We start from the raw sequence: 22,140 nt of genomic DNA on the forward strand, positions 1-22,140 counted from the left end.
ACTGACAAGACAGACAAACAACCAGACACACAGACACACACAGATATTCATTGTTAAGTTTAATCAAACTATTACCATTCAGCTGTCAATAACATTGAAATATGATTTGCTGTGGTGAATAGCACATCCACAAGCACGCCCACGCCACACATAGACACCTCCTACTCGCGGGTACGACACACCCACGCACATACACGCCTACACCCACACACGTGTATTTATCTACAGTAACAAATTGAACGAAGTTAATTGAAATCTGAAATTAAAACTATAATTAGCATATCTCGAATATTGCACAATTCATCCAAATGGACGCCGATTGTATGCTTTCGTTGATTGGTCAAAGAAAACAGATAAATCATTTCATATCAGATTTGCGATGTGTATTATTACATTCACGTAAATATGCATCGCGTCGCATCGCATCGCATTGTGCAATATACAATAAATAAATAATTTAATATATAATACATAAATACACGAATAATCTAATACATAATACAGAAATATATAGTCTAACAGAATATAATAATTATTATGTAATGTATCACTGAAAATAATTTAGTTATTAAGAAAAAGACAGAATTTCAATTTTGAATTGCTAGTTCCGCCTCTCTTCCCCTTTGAACTGCTCCTCGTCCCCTTCCCCTTCTTGCCCGCTCCTCCTACCTTCCCCTCCTCCTCGTCCCCTTCCTCCTTCCCCTCCCAATCATCATACCATCATCACCATTTTCACTCTGCACCACCACCAAGAGCAAAAAGCTATGAATGATTGCATACCGGCTTGCTGCTGCTACTACTTTAGATTTCTCTAGTTCTAATTATGTCTTTCTCCTCCTCTCTATATAGTTCAATATTTTAGATAGAGATAGAGAATAAAATTGGAAGAAAGAGCTTAGCCTAGGCTCTTAATAAAATTGGTTGGCTTTTGTTTGTGATTCGTTTTTGCATCCCCCTTTTGCTTTTTTCTTTCCTTTTTCCTTTTCTTTTTTTTCTTTGATATCTAAATGAAAATTTTGAAATTTTATTGGAATGACTGCTTGTCAAATCTTTCAAATTCTTTGATTTTAAATTTTAGTTATTTTCATTCAATTATTTATTTTTATTTTCGTTGTTGTTTTTGTACTTTATATTGTTATATTGTGATGAAATTCGATTACTGTACATTTCAAAACTTGATTTTAATGAATAATAATTCGTAAAAATTCTAAATTTTTAGATATATCACACATTTCATTCTAATAAAATTTCCTGAGTATAAAATGATTTTGTTGGCGTGAAAGGAAGACGACGACATTTTGTTAAGATGATGGAGAGAAATGAATCACGAAAATATCTCCAACATTGGCTTAATAATTCTAATCGACCATTGTTGATTGTTGGAGCAGCTTATAGTGGAAAAACATTTTTTGCTAAATCGGTTAGTTAAATAATTGAAAATTTAAAAATATAGATGAAAAATTAAATAATTGTAATGGATCAAAAATTTCGAATTTGGAAAAAAATGTATTAGATGATTATTATTCAATTAAAATTATTATTATTTAGGCGTAAGTGTATAAATTTCTTCAAATGCTGGTAGATTAATTAAAGAAGTTAATTATTCATTTCTAATTGTTATTCATTATAATTTTTATTATTGCTACTGCTGTTATTCCTTTCATTTTCACCTCTCATTTAACTGATTACTCACTTGAGATTGTTTCTTTTTTATTTTTCTTCTCTTTCATATATTTGCTTTACTTCCGAAATAACTGTTTTATTAAATAATTGAAATATCGGAAAAAAGAATTCAAATAATTTGCTTCACTTGGGTTAACATTACTTACATATTTAAGCAGGTGGATACTTTTGGGGTAATTGAATGTATGTCAAAATTGACGAATAATTTTGCCATTTCATTCTTATTTATGTTTATATACGTCATGAAAGATCATAAAATATTTTACAACCTTCCGACTAACACTACTTGAAAGCATCACGCAGAGTGAATTCATTTGGATAATATCAAATTTCGTACATTTTCATTACAAAATTGCATGGGAAATTTGCATTGCTAGAGAAGTACTATCAATTATGAGCAGATCTTTTTTTTTTTAATTTAAGTAATAAATTAATCAATTATTGAATTAGATTATTTCAAGTATTGGACAATTTAAAAAGCTAACAAATTATCACTCAATGCAACAACAACAGTAATAGTATTAATCTAATTTATTTTTTTTTACTGTTAAACAAAACTTTGAGTGAAATTAAAAATTTTTTCTTGTCGAATTGGATTGAATCGGATCGGATCAGGTGGAATTATAATTACTATCAGTAAGTCAAATGGAGCGTATATTATTTTTATTTGATGCGTTTTTTTTTTTTTTTTTTTTTGTTATATTTGCGTAAAAAAAGCAAAAGCAGCTGTAATAATGGTATGATAACGGTAAAAGGAAATTCAAAAATATAATATAAAATTTTTTAAAAAAAAAGAAAAAATTGAATGATTCAACCCGATTGAATAACTCATTGGTTAGTTTACAATAAAAAGATAAAACTAGTTTTAATTGACTAAAATCAATTCTTCTTTGTTCAATCTTCAAAAAAAGAAAATAAATAAATGGACAATTAGAAAAACAACTTTTTCCTCTTCCTCCTCTTTTTTTGTCTTTTCTTGCTATTTACTTAATCATTTCATTTATACAAGATTTTTGTTGATTTTGCTTTAGAAGAGAAAGAATGAGCGAAATAAAAAGCACATTTTAATTTTAAGTGAAATTTGAATTAGTTAATTTTAATGAATAAAAGCAATTATTCACAATAGTTCCTTGATTAATGAGAATTAATATTCATGTTATTTTGTTGTAAAGAAAGATAGAATAAGCAGAAGAAAAGATTGATAAAAGCTAACTAAAATAATTTCTAGAACGGAATGGAAATCGCTTAACTTCACTAATTGGAATAAATAAGAATTATTCTTTTGTATTTATATTTTTTGTATAAATGTATTTTTTGGAATTATCTTAAAAAAAATGTGACAAATGAAATTTATTAGATAAATCAATAAGCATGTCACTGATAAGTCATTGTTTTGCGAAAGTTTTGTGAAGTAAACTTATTTTGATAAAAATACTTTCTAGTTTCTTGATTTAAACAATTCTCTTTTTTCAACAAAAGGTATATTTAATTGAGGCATGTTTAATTTACCAATTAAATATGCTTCAATTAATTTACTAAAATTGACGTATTCCTTCACTTTTAAAATACAAAAAATCAATTAAAATACAGGAAGAAGAAACACATATTCGAACACATTTTTATAATAACAACTATTCATTCTGTTTGAATCGAAAAAATAGATTTTCCTTAATTAATATTAATTAATTAAGCGGAGGGTGAAATGAGTAAGATGGGGGAAAAAATAGGAAAGGAAATCAAAATTATGGAATATGCCCTCGAAATACAAATGAAAAAGTTAAAAAAAAAGAAAAATTCAATGATAGAAAGATCATTTAACATCTGCCAGATTTTTTTTTTTGCTCTTAAACAACTTAATGATAATTAGGTTTTAAATGAAAGAAAAGTTTATTAATATCTTTAGAAACTATTCAAAGAAGTGTCTTTTACATTTTTTTGAATTTTTTTTTTTTTGTGTTTTTTTTTTGGTGCGATTAATATATTGTTGGAACTGATATTGTGCGTCATTTTAATGAATATTCGAAAGTTTCGTACCTGTGCTATCGATTAAACCTAATATCTTATTAAATTATTTGAAGGCTCAATGAAGTCGTAAAATTTGCATAATTTTTTATTGTTTGCCATTAGATCAATTACCAGATAGATAACACACTCCACATTGAGAGAGAGAGGGAGAGAGGGAAAGAAAGAGAGAGAGAGATCATTATATTAATTAAATTCGCTGTAATTAATAATTTGGTTAATGGTTAACTGTGTGAATAAGTAATCAATTAATTTCATGATGATAAAATGAATAATGAGTAATCAATTATTACTTGGCTTCTTTTTGAAGTATTCAGTACACACATGATACTCTGGATGATGTCACATTTAAATGTTATTAAGTTACTGACCATTAATTTGGGACTGGATAGCTCATTAAGTTTAATTCATTCATTCATTCATATTTATGAATCATTTAGCAAAAGAGGCTTTCCGTATTATCTAATGATAATTATGGTAAAAAGAAAGTTGAAATTTCTAATTAATTATAGCTGGAAAATGAACCACAATTAGCAGCAATACATTATTGCACCAAAATTGACCCGGAATCATTGGAAACTGGAACCATTTTACGGAATATTGCTTGGCAACTTGTTAATCGCTTTCCGAATTTAGTCATCCCAAAGCTCGCATCAGTAACATTCCTAGCACATCAGGTATGATTATTTCATTTACATTTACCTAATTTTTTTCTGCTTATTAAATTAATCGAAAAATTAATTATTTCTTTGTTCATCCGTTCTTTAGCAAAACATTTAATTTGTTCATTTACTTATCAAACGACTTATCTAACGTCAATTATTGTCAACTAATGCCTATTGGGCATGCTCTGTTATTTGTTTAGCAAGCAGTTACTGGAGCAATAACAAATAAAGCTATCAGTACATCCTATTAATTAGAAATGTTGACATTTTGAAGAGAAATTACTCAAAATATTGGATTGAAGAGTTATTTAAAATTAATCGTACGAACTTTTTAGAAATTTATTTTAGTCGAATGTTAATTCAAATATTAGTGAGAAGTTAATTAGCAGTTAATTTCTAAGTTCATTTGAAACTGAATTCAAAATTTTTTAACAATTGCTGATTCATACTTAATTATAATGTGTGCGTATTCAATCAAAATGAAATATCTTTGGTTCTCTAATTCAATTTCCTATCAATTCAGCATTCTCATTTGCTTATGCATTCACAGACAAACAGACACACACATACATATATATATATATATGTATGTATGTGTGTGTGTAGTCATAGATAAACCGAAGGAAATTTAGTGTAACACCGAATTGATCATTGATCGGTTTCACCTCTGTTGTCCCTCCTCTGTCCCCATCCTGTCACCTTTTCTTCTGTTCTCCTTTTTCCCTTCTCTATGTCTATCTGTCATCCTCTTTTCACAAAAAATTTTTAAAATGTGGAAAAATCAAGTTTGTTTCTTTTTTAAATCTCATTGTTAACAAAATAAAGTTTTTAATTTTCAATCATAAAAAATAGAAAAAGCTAAAGAAAAAAAGACGAAAAAAGAGCGGAAAAAATCTAATTTGAGAAGCATTATTATACTTCTAAACCAACTTTTTCCAGAATAGTGCATTGCACCATTTCCTTATCAAACCACTTCAATCACTTCCAATACCAAAAGTATTATCATTCATATTGATCGATGGAATTCAGAAAGAAATTATTCCACTTATAAATCAGGTAAAAACAAGAAAAAAATTGAATTTTAAAAAAATTAACTAAGCTATAAAAATAAAATAAAATAAAAAAACATTTCAGAAATGAAATTAACACTAAGAAAGAGGAGGACAGAGAAAGAGAAAGAGTAAAAGAGAAAGGATATTGAATTACATGCATTAAACTATTCATATTTTGTAAATTTCCACCTAACATTTCAAAAATTTCAACATTTTAAATTTCTCAAATAAAAAAGAAAAAAATTTTTTACATCCGAAATTGTAAATGATTTTGTTTAAGTTTCCGTCCTATTTCATTATAATCAAATAAAAATTTGTTTATCAAGGGCGATAATTAACATTAATGGAATGTGAGGAAAGGAAACTCAAAATATGCATGCGCTACTGTCAATGCCAGTTCTAATTGGCCCTCATTTGGTCAATTCATTAACTTCCCAATTTCTCTTACCTTTTCTAGCAACACTTTTCTAATTTACACATTGTGTGTACCATTGCGCAAAAGGGATGATAATTTAATTAGAAATAATGGATAGTAAATGTATTGGACGAGTAAGTGATGAAAGGTTATTTGCGAGAAATAATTTATTTTTAAATTTAAAATCTCAATTTCTATGTGAAAGGTAAATCGTTTCACATCACTTCATTTTTTAACCTAGCATTTTCTCAAAAACCTTAAATACAAATTTATGTAAATCGCATAAAAATAAAAACAGTAAAGAAAAAATTACAAAATTTTTGAAATTTCGTAGAAATGCTTCAGATTACATATCTTCATGCAAAATTTATGGATTTTTTCCTCTGATTATTTTGTTTCAGTTATCTTACTTCTTAAGAAATGATATAACTCAGTTTGATTTTTAGTCTTTTATTCCAAAAATATTTGAAATGTAAAGCATAAATATTACTTTTGTTTATATGATATGTGGAGATATAAAACGCAGTTACACAGTGATTATTATTATCATCATCACAATAATAATAGTAATAAATTGTTATTATATGTTAATCATTTTAGTCTAACATTAGCAAAAATAAGCAAAGTCCATTTTGCTTTTTTTCTTTTTTAAAAGGCTACTAAATGCATCAGTCATTAATTTTATTTGAATAGAAGAGTAAGTAAATTCGAAGCGATTGTTGGTGTATTTCATCTCTCATATACTCTTATCTATTAAAATCATTTAGTTTAGACTTTTTTTCTTTGTTTGTGCACTTTGAAGAGAAAGCATTTTCGATAAATTTTTTCCATTGCGTTCCAGAAAATAAGTTCACCAAAAAAAAAAAAAAAAAAAAAGAAATCTTTCATTTTAAAAATGAGCAAATTAAAGGGACAAAATGATTTGATAGTGTTTCAAAAAAAATAGAAATGGAACTAATACTTGTAAATAATATAGATGGGATTAATGTTTATGCGTAAGTGAATATGACTAAGTAAAGATTAGTGAAATGAATGACATTTACCGTTACAAAAAGCTGAATGAGAAAAGATCAAAGGACAAACTTCATAACCTTTGACCTTTGCTTTAATTGATTGAATTGCGATGTCATTTATTAATTTGATACAGTAATACTATAATTAGTGCGAACTGATGAACCTAAAAAAGAACTTTAAAAGAAACAATAGTGTAGTCTGGTTGGAATTATATGAAATCCATTTGTTTATATAATTCTGTATGATATTTGATGAGAATTTTCATTCCCTTTAAGTGTCATTTGTCACAAAAAAGAAGAAAGAAATTTTATAATTTTGAAGCTAACAATTATATAAACTAAAGTTATATCATAATTAAGAAAAATGATAATTTTTTGCTGAATTTTTAATTAATCATTATCAAACTCATAATGATAAAGTCGAGAAATGATAATGTTGATATGCTTATAATTATAAACAACGAAATGTTAAACTGTCTTTTTTGAAGATATTTTATATTCATTTTTAGCAACCACTTGTTGCTCGTTGTAAAATTTGTACCAAGCAACTAACAATAATTAATTAGTCTGTGAATTTTATCTTAAACTAATAATTAATGCTTCTTACCACTCATTCCTTCTTTTTTCCTCTTCACTTTCCTCAAATTTTAAACAGATGTAAAACACATTTGTTATTTACAAGCGTATCCATTTGGTAATGACATTAGATTGTAGTACATTTTGTTCTATTTAATTTACTTACAGCTTGAAATTGAAATGAAATTTATATGAAACAGAATACATTAAGGTAGAATAGAATTAGGGAGGAACGTTAGATTAAATTGTGTAAATGAAATAGGATGGAATAGGAATGATAGAATGAATTAGGAATTAATAATAAGATAGAAATTTAAAAAAAAAATGGGGAATGGAATGAAGTAAAATTGGAGTAAAATAAAGTAAAATGAAATAAAATAAAAGAGAATGACTTGAAATTGGAGTAAAATAAAATAGAATGAAATAAAGAAGGATAATGAAATAAAATTTTAAAAGAAGATTGATGAAAAAAAAAAAAAAAATCAAACAGAATAAACTATAAATTTATGATAAGAAAGAAATCTCTAATTTCTGCGTAATTCCTTACTAAATCATTATCGTTTTCTTCTTCTCTTTCGGTTTTTTATCACAGTTTTCTAATTTCTATATCTTTATATTTATTTCAAAATCTTTTTCAAATTTACGAAAAAGGAAAAGTGAGGAAGACAGAGAGAGAGAGAGAGAGAGAGAGAAAGCAAGAAATAATATTAATGATTTGCACTTGCACTTGCATAAAATTTCATTGCATCGATTACTATCACATCAGAGAAAATAGTGGTATTTCTTTCAGTTTAAATTAAATTTATAAAATGCAATTTTATAAATTAAAGATTCGCCACTAAGATGAATGGATTAGATATCAGTTCTCATTAAAATAATTTAATTTCGAAATCTCACCAATGCATAATGTTAAATATATTTCGAAAGGTCATTTGTGATTAATTTGAAATGAGAGAAAAGGATAACCTTGACATGTCCTCCAATTTCGTCAATCTTCCGTGAACTTTTTCCGCAAAAAATCATTAGTGTTATACATTTGACTCATTTTTTTTCTACCTTTTGAGAGAAAGAAAGAAGAAATAAGTACACATATATACAACTATTGTAATTTCATTAAAATACATTGCAGCAAATAATTTAAACTTAAGAAAGAAAATGATTTCATGAAGGAAAGACAAGAAAAAACTTTTTTCTAATTACAAATTTGCTTTTGCTTTTTTTTTCATTTCAAATTTATAGCATAATTAGAAATGGTTACATGTGAAGATACTGATGTACACACAATTTTTTTTCTTTTTAATTGCATTTGCATTTTTCATGCGTAACATTACAAAACAAAAAAAATTTACGACGTTTATATATTTTTTTTCTTCCGAAACAAATTATTTATTGTTATCCAAAAACATTTACAGAAATGAGAAATTACAAATTACTCTTTAAAAAAAAAAAAACTTTGGGGAAAAAGTTGTAAAATTTCAAATTTAAAAGTGAAAATTTAACTTTTTTCATTCAAAATAATTCCTTCAAAAATTTCCTAAAATTATTTGCAGAATTGAAAGATTGTTTTTGAAAAAAACGAAAAATTAGCAGAAAAGTTATAAATTTCGAATTTTAAAATGAATATTTAAGCTTTTTTTTCAGCTGACTAAATCATTACCAAGCTGGTTGAAATTAGTGATAACATCACGAACACTGCATGATAATGAATTGAAAAATTTTGATCGTTTTGTTGTTTTAAATATTGATGAAAATCCAAATGAATTAATCGATTTTATCCGTGAAAAATTACCACAAATCGATTCTGACTGTGTATTTGAATGCTGTCAGGTTGGTTAGTACAACGTTTGCTTCCAGTTTACAAATTCCTCAATAATATCCTCGGATTTGTTTTTTTTTTTTTTTTTTTCTCAGAAAAAAAGAAAAAATCAAAATATTGAGGGATTATCTAATAATAAAAGTTCAATAGATTTCATAGCAAAAATTTTTTTATTACTTCAATTTTTTTTTGCTATAAATTTTACAATAAAAATTTTTATCTCTTAGATAATTTTTAAATTATGTAATTTAGTGTTGTGCTATAATTTTTCAGGGTTCATGGTTCTATATTTCACAATATTCTCGAGCATTAAATGCAAATCTACTTACCTTACCATCAACTTCACGTTCATCTAACGATGATGACTTGTTTACCTTATCATCGCATCGTTGCAATTTCATTCCCAACGGTGTTTCTGCTCTTTTAGCAGCAATTGAATGCGAACTACCGACACATCTTAATTTGTATTTGCAATTAATAACTGCAAGTCGTCGTCCACCAACACGACAACGTCTTATTGCTGCTATCGTCCTTACAGCTAATCGTCCAACAAATTTGATAGAATCTGATTTACATGAATGTGAACCAATTTTAGAATGTACTGATCCATTAATTTTAAATGGTGCTTGGCGTGAACGTTTTATCAGTGATAATGAATGTGAAGAAGGTCATACATTATGGGCGCAATTTATTCAACGAACGGGTTGTGATACATTACAAACACTTATCGAATTCGCATATCATTTAGCTCATTCTGGTGGTAAATGTTTTAATGATTTCAACGATTAAATTATCAGCAGATTAAAAATATCATCTCTCTATGTCTATAATTATCATTCCCTTATTCTCTTACTTCTTCCTTCTTAATCCAAATAATATTCATCTGATAGAATAGGAGTAAATTGAATTTGAACAAAAAAAAAATTTTTATTAGATTAATATTTCTCATAGAACAGGAGTTTTTTTTTTTTTTTTTTTTTTTTTACATTGTCAACAAATTTTTTAAACCTTTCAAGAAGTTTTTACGCTTCAAACGCTAAAGAATTTTTTCAAGGTATTATTTGCAGAGAAAATTTCATAAAATTTTAACAATTATTTCGTTCAAAGAAAAGAATGAAAGTGTTTAGAATTGCATTATTTGGATCGAATTAGGATATTACGTGAATTTGGTGCAGATATGATCGAGCTTAAGTGTCCTGTATTTGATTATATGACAACTGATTTGTTAGTTAAGGCTGGTGCAGTCATTTTGAACCAACGTCAACAAAAGGTACATCCATCCTAATTTTTATTGCTTCAGAAAATGGATAAAAGATTTTTTGTTACTAATATTATTAATTGTTGTTATTAATTATTATTTACTATCATTACTGGTGCTATTATTACTAAATTACTAATCATTTATTATTATTATATTTTCAAAACTCCAGTTTTAAAAAATAAAATATACTTCACGCTATTCGAATCTTTTAAATTGCCTAATTTTTTGAAAAAAATGGAATTAATTTTTGGTTTGGGTTGCAAATTGAACGATTGGTAAAGTGGACATTCCTTCCCATTTGCTGAATTTGTTATTGTGTAAAGGAAAAGAGGATTAATAGGCTTAGCCTATAAGATATAGACTTGAAATTGGACCTGCAATCATTTTAAGAGGCTTTGCGCTCTTTTCTAAATGATTATTTAAGCTTGTACTTATTACTGTAACAAACTATTGGCTTGGGAAAAAGGGAATATAAAGCTCTATTTCACTTCTACTTGAACCCTTTTATAATTTTTAAGTAATTTTATCTAATTTAGATAAAACTTAAGTTTATTTTCAAGTGGTTAAATTTAACACTTAACAATTTTACAATTTTCAAAATTAAATTGATCTATATAAGCTGAGAAAAACTATTTGCGCTGTAGAATGAAATATAGATGAAAAAAATTAATTAATAATTGCGATGCATTTTTTCCATTTTTTCCAGATGTAATGCTAATTTAAAAAGGAATGAGAAAAAAATAAGATATCATAGAAATATATAGTAAAACTTGTGTAAAGATAAATTCCAGAGTTTTCCAATAAAATAATATTCTTTTTTTTTAATATGGCAGTTGTAAGTTGATCTTTTGTGCAAATCATCTCAAATTTTTTATTTTCGAACTGATGAACTACTTAACTGTGAAGTCCTTCTAAATTGAAACAAAGTAAAATAAATTTTAAAAAAGAATTTTTTTAGTATGATTCATCTGTTTTTGTTGTTCATTTGAATTCTTTCTTATAACATATAAAATTTGATGATTGCTATTGATTAGCAATTTGATCGGGAAAAAAGCAGAAAATTATATCTGATTTATCATAAATTTAAAATAACAAGTTTTGCAGGAAGAAAATCACAAAAATGTAACAAACATTTGTAATGAAAATAATTCAAATTCATTAACTGTCAAATTTTTTTGCATACTTTTTTTTTTTTAGTTTTTGCTTTTTTTTAAAAAAAAATAGCAAAAATTTATCATATAATTAGCGTACAATAATTTATATTTTAAATTGTTCAAATGCTGCCACCAGATCTCTAATAATTTCAATTAAATTCCATTGAATTATGTATTTTCAGATAAATAGCAATTACTAGAAGTGATTTGCTCTTTAAAATTTCAAATTATGATATATTCATTTAAGTTGTTTAATAATTAGTCTAAATCAGATATTCCAGTAATAGCCAGCTAGTTGAATTTTATAACTTTGTCCATCATATTTATCTTTGTGTTTTTTTCCGTTTAATATTTTGCTAATTATATATACTGAATTGATTAACTAAAAAGTTTGTACAAGTGAAAAAATAAATAAATAAAATTACTAATGCGATTTGTTTTTTTTTTTTTTCATTTTATTCTTCAATATTATTACAAATAAAATTAATAAAACACATTTCAAGATAAAACTGATGCATTACTATTTATAAGTTTATATTATAAACAATGGGGAAATTATCATTTATATTATCAATTAACTTCAAATTGTAAACAATGGGTATGTGATAGTTTATATTTGAGAAAAGATTGGGCATCTGTTTGAAATATGCTATAACATCAACATATCTTAGAAATAAGATTAGTTCTTTTTTATGCTTATTTACATTAATTATTAATTTATAACTTGTTAAAAAAAATAAAAATGATCTAATTTTTATTAAACGGTATTATTTTGCAATTAATGGACAATTAATTAATTCAAAACTTTTTTTGAAAAATATTTTTTATTAAACTCGATTCAATTTTTTTTTAAAAAAAAAAAAAAAGTAATGTAGTTTGCATGAAATATTTGGCTGAAAATATGATAATCCATACTGAATATCTGAACAAAGATCATCATTGTGTTTGTTAGCCGATATTTCTCAGGGGATCTAATTGTATTACTATACAAGCAGCAATCCATAATAGAATTTATTATTTGGGATGGGTCATTTCAGGACTGAAAATTTATTACAAACAAATTCTTCAATTTGTTTAATTTTCGTTCCTTACATGGCGATATAACAATAGAATTGATTACACCAGAAGAAACACACTTAATTTGGGATAATCTCATAATGTCGTATTAGAAGTATTAGAAGTAGTATAGTATAGTAGTAATATTCCATGATATCTCGGAAACAAGCATGCAAAGATTCAAAGGTTCAGAGGTATCACAGAAACGAAATTTTACATCGATAATACACGCAAATTTTAATAAATCAAAAAAGTTTAATAAGTTAATAAATCAAAAGTATTTCATCAATTCAACCATTTATTTATTTATTTTTGGATGTTCTTTTCACATAAATCAACTTTCCTGTACCCATTTGTTATTTTTCATTTCCGACGCTAAATTTCAAATTAAATTTTTTGAATCATCTAAGATAAAGAAAAAGTTTTATGCATAAAAAAATAGAATTGTTTTTTCTTTTTTTTGAAAACTTTCGAAGTTTTAAAATTTTGGTGATTTTTGCCTGTTGAGAAAAATTTTTTAAAACATCCTAGTTTATTTTAGCATGATTTTGTGTTCGCTTGCACATCTGGCGATTGGACAAGTGTTATGAATTTATTGGATGCAGTAAGCATTGATGAACTACGCTCAGGACTTATTGCAGCATCTAGTCGTGGACATGCAGATATTTGCAAATTGATACTGCAAGCTGATCCACATGCAGCGAATTATGTTGACTCACAACAATGGAATGCATTACGATCTGCTGCATGCAACAATCATGATAATGTTGTCGATCTGCTTATTCAAAATGGTCAAATTTTTGCGCATTAACTTTATATTTTGCAGCGAGCATTTGGTTAATTGCGCCTGCAAAAATGAAAACAAAAAGCGATGAACAAAAATTAATATAGATGGTAGATATATTGATCTGATCAATTAATTAATTAAGAAATAGTCATTTATGGTAAGTTTAGTGGATTCTATGCAGCATTAGACAATTAATCTATCAATATTATAATAATTTTATTAATATATTTTTGCATTTTTTTTCTTTTTAAGCAATATTTTTATAAAATTACAATAATTAATAAGGATGTAAATAAGCGTAAAATTTGAAATATATCAAATCATTCATTGTTGACAAATATTCGATAGATGTTTAGTGACCGGAAGGCATATTAAGGCGCAATTCTCACCATTAATAGTTATGCTATTATATATCATGCCAAATAATATGATATAATTAAAAACCTTTCATAGCATATGGTCATTAATTAAAAGGAAATGCTTTTCGTTTACCACTGAAGTACTTCATCATTCATCATATGCGACTTATTTTATTATTGACTAGAGATGATCAATCTTGTTGACCATATCAAAGGGATTATCAGTTTGTTTATTAGAAATAAAGAGGAAAGAGAGGAAGAAAAAAAATTTTTTTTATTAATTCATTTTAAAGGTGTGGAAGTGGATGAATGTGGTGAAGGTGGACGAACAGCGCTTCGTGCTGCAGCATGGTAGGTGTAATTTATTTGAAATAAAAATAATCTAATTAAAAAAAATTTTTCCCATATACATAATATATATATAAAGTATGAGTAAAAGATATGAAGAAAAACTTTTCCAGTATTTGATTTTCCAATAATGCTTATCATCTATCACATTTTCCGCAGTGACTTTTTTTGTTTATAAACTAATCACAAATATTCAAAATTTTGATATCAAAAGAAAGTTTTTTTTTTTTTTTTTTTTTATAGACGAATTTCTTTTTCTTTTAATAATTTTTTATTCACAAAGAAAAATTTCTAAGATTCTTTTTTAGATTTAGACTATTACAAAAATAACAACGAAAGTTAGATAATCAGTTCACTCATTGTTCTCTTTTTTCTTTTATTAAAATTAAACTAAAATATTGACGATTTAAAAATATTCTTTCTAATAGCTTATGAAAAATTATGGCTGTCCAAAATTTTAAATCTTTTGAACAATCACCACTCAGAAGCAATTGTCAATCTAATTGAATAAAATTTTGAAAATTTGATTATATCTTTAAAAATGTTCCCAATTCATAAATTATCATAGCTTTTCAAACCGAAATTAATTAGCGTAAAACTTATGTTCGATTTAATTTGAACTTACTTGCATAACTATTTGTTTAGTTAAATGATAATTATCAAATTGATGATAATTCTGTAATTGCGCTATGAATTAATAGTGATCACTACGCTTAGCATTAACATTAGCATTTATAGCATTTCACCTTATAAATAATTAAAGCTAGGGATAAGAATTACTTGGTGACAATAATTTATCTGAATTTGTTTGAAGGATATTTAATATAGATTGATTGGTCGGTGAAGGATGCAAAGTAAATAATTAAGATTTGCGACATTGAATTAATGACAATGAATGCATAACTAAATAACGTGAAATAAAATTTGGTTAACACATCCTTTTCATCAATTAATGATAGCTTTTGAATTATTCATAGATATTTACTTTTAGAAATATATATAGAGAGAAGGAGGCAGAGAGGGAGAGAGAGGGGAAAAGATAGATTTAAAAAAGAGATTATGTATGATTAAGTTATAATTTTGGAAAAAAAAGAAGATAAAGAGATATGTTGGCATAAGGTGAGAAAAATGATGATAATACTGTAATGTTTATATTATTTACAATGTTTCATTTTGATTTTTGTCGAAAAATAAATGATAATATAACTTCTAACATTTATATTATTTACAAATATTTCATTTGATTTTTGTTTAAATTATTATTTAATTTTTTGATTTATTCAAAAAAAAAAAAAAAAAACGAAATTGTAGGAGTGGACATGAATGTGTTGTACAACGTTTACTAAAATGTAATGCAAATGTTGATAAACAGGATGCAGAAGGTCGTACAGCACTTATGGCTGCTGCATTCATGGATCATGCAAACATTGTTAGCATACTTCTGGCTGATGGAGCATCACCAAATGTAAAATTTTATTATTATCCATCAAAAAAAAAAATTCTAATCAAAAGTAATAACAAATCATTTTGCTATTTCAATTTCGTACATTTTAATCATTTTATTAGCATACATGTAATGCGTGCATTTCTATTATATACAATGTATATGATAAGTGATAAGAAACGAATTGTGAAAAATTTTTAATATCAAACTACTAAATGAATAACTATGTATATATATATATATATATATATACAGTAATATCTAATCAAAAAAAGGGAATTAAAAAAGAAAAAAAAGTCATGTTAATTAACAGTTTTCAGAACTAATACTTAATAGTTTTCAAATTATGAAATGAAGTTTTTTTTCACAGATTATGGACAATTATGGATCAACAGCACTTCATTTAGCACTTTCGTCAGGTGCACAAACTTCTGATCATAATGAAACTGTTGCGATGCTTATCAAAGGTGTTTGTTCTTCATTGCATCAGAAAATAATTTTGTTAAACAGAAAATAGCATATTTTTTTTAACTTAAGAAAAATACAATTTAGCAATATTTTTTACTTTTTCATCTAAAATTTATTTCACACAAAATATTTTTTGAATAACACAAAATACTTTAACTTTCGTTTTCTGAATGCTTTTGTGCACACATTTTCTTCATTTTTTATCAATTCCATACATCATTCATAGTTTATTTAAAAAAAAAGAAAAGGAAAAAAGTATTACAGGTGGAGCAAATTTGAATTTGGAAGATATGAATGGCCGAAATTGTTTACATATTGCTGCTTATCATGGTGATCAGAATCTTCCAACAATTATCGATTTCATTCAAAATATTGATGCTCAGGTAGTTTTTTCTTCTTCGTATATATCTTTATTCTTATATGCTTTTCAATGATGTTTATAATTTTTAAGAAAGAAATTGAAACCATAAATGTGCTAATTTTTGCTTAGGATCACAATGGTCGTACTTCATTGATGCTTGCATCAAGTCAAGGTCATCTGATTGCTTGTCAACAGCTAATTGAACATGGTGCTGATACCGATGCTATTGATGAATTTGGTCGTACAGCCTTAATTATAGCTGCAATCAGTGGTTTCTTGGATGTTTGCGAGATGCTGGTCAGTTTTGGAGCTGATGAAGGTCATAAGGTATAACTTAAATGATGCATATGTTAATTAAATAACTTGTAGTAATTTGGAAAATATTTTGTCAACAGTTTGATTTTTCGATTTTTTACATGTCATTTTCGAATGAGCAGTTGAAAATATGTTACAAATATTGTTTTACTTTTTTTTTTGTTTACTCTTAAAAATATTAAATATTCAGGATAATGATGGTGCGGTGGCATTGCATTATGCAGTTGCACATTCAGACTTGCAATTATGCAAATCATTAATTACTTCAACTACTGTTCAAGCTACTGACACGCGTGGTGTACATCCATTACTTATTGCTGGACAACGTTCCTCAGTTCCGGTAAATTAATTATTACTAAAATTAAATAAATAAAATGATATAAATAATTGAAAAACACATTTATACATATTTTCAATGCATTTTAGTACAATACTATTGTTAGTATTTATATTTTTATAGCATAACATATATCAGAAATCAAAAAAACTATTACCGTTAATAATTATAAGGATGCATTAAATTAATACTTTTAATTGTTTTCACTGTTTATACTGTTATTTACTCTTCCTGAGTTTGATTTCAGATAGTGGAAGAACTGTTAAAAGTTGGCGCACCTATACATTTGCAATCACATGATGGTTTATCACCACTTCGTGCTGCAGCAATTAGTCGTAATGAAAAAGTTTTGAAATATCTTTTAGAATATCTCCGAAAAAATGGTGAAAAATTGGAGCTAGATGAGCTTGATCTCGATGGCGTACCATTAATTCATACATTACTTGTTTTACGTGATAGATCTATGGTTACAATGTTACTTGAATATGGTGCTTCAGCTACGGTACGTGATTCACATGGACGAAGTTGTGCGCATATCGTTGCACAGGTATAATATCTCTCCTACTTTTTTTTCTTTTAATATGGTAAAATTTCAAAAAATGAATTCTTAACTTTTTCATATAAACAATATCAAGTAATATTTATTTTCGAAATTTATATAAAAAAAAAATGATTACATTTTTCATTTTTTTTTTTTTTTGAAAAGATCTTCTCTCAGATACTAGAAAAATTTGTTCTCAACCATTAAAAAAAATTTAACATCCCGATATTACTTCTTTAAGCATATTTATTCAAATTTTGAAGTGAGCATTGTTTATCTTACAGTTAAATGATCTTAAATTAGCTGCTATTGTTCGAAAATATGGAGCAGAATTTGAAGCACGTGATGAAGATGGTCGTACACCATTAATGTTCGCTGTTTGGTCATCTAATTATAAAATTTGTCATTACATGTTAGAAACTATTGGAGTAGCACCAAATGCTGCTGATTATCAGGTTAAATATTAAATTTATCACCACCTATTATAATACGATTGAAAATATGCTAAAAATTGAAATATGTTTAAACTTTAATACTTTTTAAAATTTGTTAATCAGGTAATTAATTACAATCGTTTTTCGTTGTTTTTTAGATACATTTTGATAGGTTCTTTTTAAAATATAATAATTCTAATTTCATTTCATGAAATTATGTCTTTTCAGGGTGCAACAGCATTAAACATAGCAGCTAATAACGGACAACGTGATATAGTTATGCTATTGCTAAGATTTGGTGCTGAACCATCAATTTGTGATAATTTAGGTCGTTGTGCATCTGATGTAGCACAACTTGCAGGACATGATCATATCAGGTTTCTTAGAGTTTCATTATTTTTACTATTGATAGAAAGTTTAAAAAAAAAAACAAAAAACAAAAAGAAATATAAATAAATAAAATAAATAAAAAAGTTTTTTCTTACTTATAAAACACATAATTTAATATTTATCAGTTATATCTGTTTTAAAAATTTGAAATAATATTAATAATACTAATTTAAAAATATTAAATTGTTACATTTTTTTTTTGAATAAAAAAATTCCTGAGTAATTTTGTCTTTTCTATTTCTCTCTCTCTCTTCGTCCTTTCTGCTTTTTCTCTTCGTCTTTCTCTTTCTATCATTTCTTCTCTTATCCACTCCATCTTTAGGAAAACATTGGATAATTGTCGTGATTCGTACTCTTCTTTCACTTCTATTGATCAACAAATTGATCATTTATTGATTTATCGGCAATCAAATTTTAAACCATTACCATGATCTGATCGATATATATATATACGCATATATGTATGCAGCATTTGTGAACATCCACTACAGGCAAATTCTAAAAAGTGCCAATGGTTCAGCGGATAGTTCAGGATTTGGTTCATTGCCAAGCAGTCCAATACAACAATCAAATTCTAAATTTTTTTTACAACAACGAAATATTGGATCGTTGAAATCGAGCAATAATTCGCATGGTATTACAACAAAATGCAATACTTTAAAAATTAGTCATTAAAAAAAATGAAATTTTGTTTAAATTTACCTGTGATGATATGTACATGAATATACATAAATATATTTCATTATTTTCCATATATAATTTTCACATGTATGATTTAATCTTTTTAAGGTTTAACTTGCTTTTTGAATTATCAAATTTTTATTCCTGAATGATGTAGCTATACTTGATAATGCTGTACATTGATATGATATTAATCATTTACGAATTTATGCAAACTATAACTGTGACAACGTTTCTGTTATTATGAACTTAGGACTAGTTTACATTATCGAATAAATGATACGAATTGATAGCACATTGATAACATTATAAATTCATGCAAATTATAATTGTACCAAGTTACTATTGTTATGAATTGAAGAAAAAATTCCTATGGATATAATACAAATTCCATTGTTAAGTAGCAAATTATACAGTAAATTTATATATATATATATATAAATATATAAATTTATATATATATCAATTGTTAAGTAGCAAATTTATATATGTATCAATAATTACCAAAATTTTGTTGACTTCTTATTTGAGTGTTTTCTTCTTATTATTTTTGTAAATGAAATGATCTCACGTTCATTCTTCCTGTCGTGCCATTTGTTAAAGATATTCTTTTATAATTACAATGATACTTCTTTATTAAATCTTATCCCTGAAAAGTTTAATTTATTCGGTAACTCCGAAATGATCAACTGGTTAAATTGGAGTAATTCATGAATTTCCAATCTACTTCCGTACTTTTATGTAATTTCTCCATTAACAATAGTCGTATGTTTGTCATGTTACTTTCTTTTTAATTATATTATGTTCACATATATTTGTATTTTAAGGTATTATTCTATCACATGCCTTATTTCTCCGGTGTATTATTTATTAATAAAGTTTTTTTTTTCAAAAAAAAAAAAAAAAAAAAAACGTTGTCTTAATTAACTAATCAAAATATTTTCGCTCGTTTTATCATTATTGGATAGGCTTATTAGAAGGTAAACTGATTAGAAATTTGAAAATAAGTCAATGTCTGTTCAATTATTTTTAGTTAGATGTTTAAGCATTTTTTAGAGAATACATCGGAAAGAGGATATTAATAAAAGTTATGTCGATAACAAAAATTCTTGTTAGCTAATCATGTTGGCTATCAGATAGCCTAATTGCCCAAGTTTATTTTATTACAGTCTATTGCTTGTGTTTAACACTGAATTGAGGCGAATCGAATTAAAATTTAAATTAATATTAGTATTAGATAATTCCTTGTTGTTGGTAAGATTGGAATTATTTATCGTAAGATATCTCGATATACATGGCGATCATGCAGGTAATTATTTTGCAGTCGGTGAGAAAGAAATAATCGATTAATATTTCCCAGACTTTCCAATTATTATAAAGTGAAATGTTAAAATCGCTTCATTTAATATTCAGAATTTGAGAAATCATTTTGATTCTCTCATTTTAGCATTTGAAATTAAAGTTAGATTCTGCAAATTCTATTTAATCATTCTGTTATTTTATTATTTAGTAATTAGAATTTGAATTGCAAAATCAGTGTGTCAAGGCGTAACAAATTTTTCATGATTAAGCATAAATAAATTCTTTTTTTGCGAGGGTCAGCCCAATGTGACAATTTTAGTTCATTTGACTGCAAATTAAAGATGTTGCAAAATTTTTTTTGCTTTCTTTTCACTTAAAATAGGAAAGAGAGAAAGTATACAATGGGGGAGGAAGAAGAAAGAAAAGGTAAATTCAATTCATTCAAATAGATGAATCTTTTCGAGTTTCTTTCCACTTTTTTAATGCGTGAAATAATATTTTCTATGAGAACTACATAATAACAAATGTTACCTGTAATTCATTTTTTTCAGGCAATAATGTTCAAAAAGAATAAATGATGAAATATATAATGATGTGATGATGATGACGATAGTGTAATAATTGCTCCTAGTTAATATGAAGCAGGTGATATTGAAATAATTTGAAATAATGATGTCATTTCAATCTATATTTAACGATTTTTTTTCACTCAAAATATTTCTTCTATACTATAGACTTGGGTAATGCTTAATTCATTTTCCGACTCATTTCCCTTGTGGTTTCACTTTTTGATACTTTAGCTAACTCAATATTTCTTCTCACTTATTTCCCAGAAGGCATTTTGCTTATTTCTTAGTTACTTTCCATTTTCCTTTTTTCCAAATTTCGAAATATTCATTCTTACCGCCTAGCTTATTGTTATTGCATTCGATTCATTTTCGATATCTTATTAGCGTGGTAAACTTTATAACAGATAATGAAATAAGTGCTTGAAGTTGACAAATAAGCACATTAATATTGAAAGCTGGAATATTTTTGATAAATTATTTTAATGTTTCAGTTAATCATTTCTTTTTTATCCCTTTTAGCAGTAATTATTTAGAGTTAAAAAGAATAGTTTAATAAAATGATGAAATTATTATTGACAATTAAGATTCATTCATAACTTAATCATAACTTAATCAAATATTTTATTTTCTTTATGAGAAAAAAGAAAGATGTAAATTGAAGAATGGAAATGGAATTAAATATATATTTACTTATAACTTCGAATATTTTCAACTCATCCATACCTTCTTTTTTAATTCTTCCCTCAAAAGAATTGAACATATTTAATTACGCTAAAAATTTTCATATAATTAGATAATTATAATTTGCTTGTTTTTGCATGCATACCGTTAGCATTACCTATTTTTTTATTACGACATTACTTTTTTCTTTTTAATTTCCATCCAGTAACCTTTCAGAGTCATTCTGAAATAATATCACTATTGAATGGAGATAACAAAACATTGATAAGAACAATAAGCGCTATAATATATGTTAGTTATTCAGTCAAATCAAAAGAGGCGGAAAACAAATCACAAAAAAAAAAAAAAACGAAAGAAAAAAAAGAGCGCAGCACCTCTACTATACTGGCTTTTGTAAATTTTATACACAA

At 26.1% G+C, this 22,140-nt stretch overlaps 1 protein-coding gene across 2 annotated transcripts; it reads left to right on the forward strand.

Moving 5' to 3' along the window:
- Nucleotides 1-1,306: 1,306 nt before the first annotated feature.
- Nucleotides 1,307-19,172, forward strand: Bm6066 (the record flags this gene model as incomplete). Of its 2 annotated transcripts, none has more annotated exons than XM_043076630.1 (17): nt 1,307-1,420; nt 4,218-4,382; nt 5,310-5,426; nt 9,068-9,253; nt 9,516-10,002; nt 10,370-10,512; nt 13,255-13,504; nt 14,153-14,210; nt 15,519-15,672; nt 16,022-16,118; nt 16,384-16,502; nt 16,610-16,807; nt 16,986-17,135; nt 17,380-17,679; nt 17,958-18,128; nt 18,336-18,484; nt 18,989-19,172. In XM_043076630.1, the coding sequence occupies 17 exons, from the start codon at nt 1,307-1,309 to the stop codon at nt 19,170-19,172; spliced, it is 3,042 nt and encodes a 1,013-aa protein (XP_042932564.1). The 2 variants fall into 2 exon arrangements, with proteins under 2 accessions (XP_042932564.1, XP_042932565.1); XM_043076631.1 differs by lacking the exon at nt 18,989-19,172 and adding an exon at nt 18,820-18,928.
- Between the last annotated feature and the right edge of the window lie 2,968 nt (nt 19,173-22,140).

Source organism: Brugia malayi (genome assembly GCF_000002995.4).
Source record: "Brugia malayi strain FR3 genome assembly, contig: Bm_v4_Chr1_scaffold_001, whole genome shotgun sequence".
NCBI lineage: Eukaryota > Metazoa > Nematoda > Chromadorea > Rhabditida > Onchocercidae > Brugia > Brugia malayi.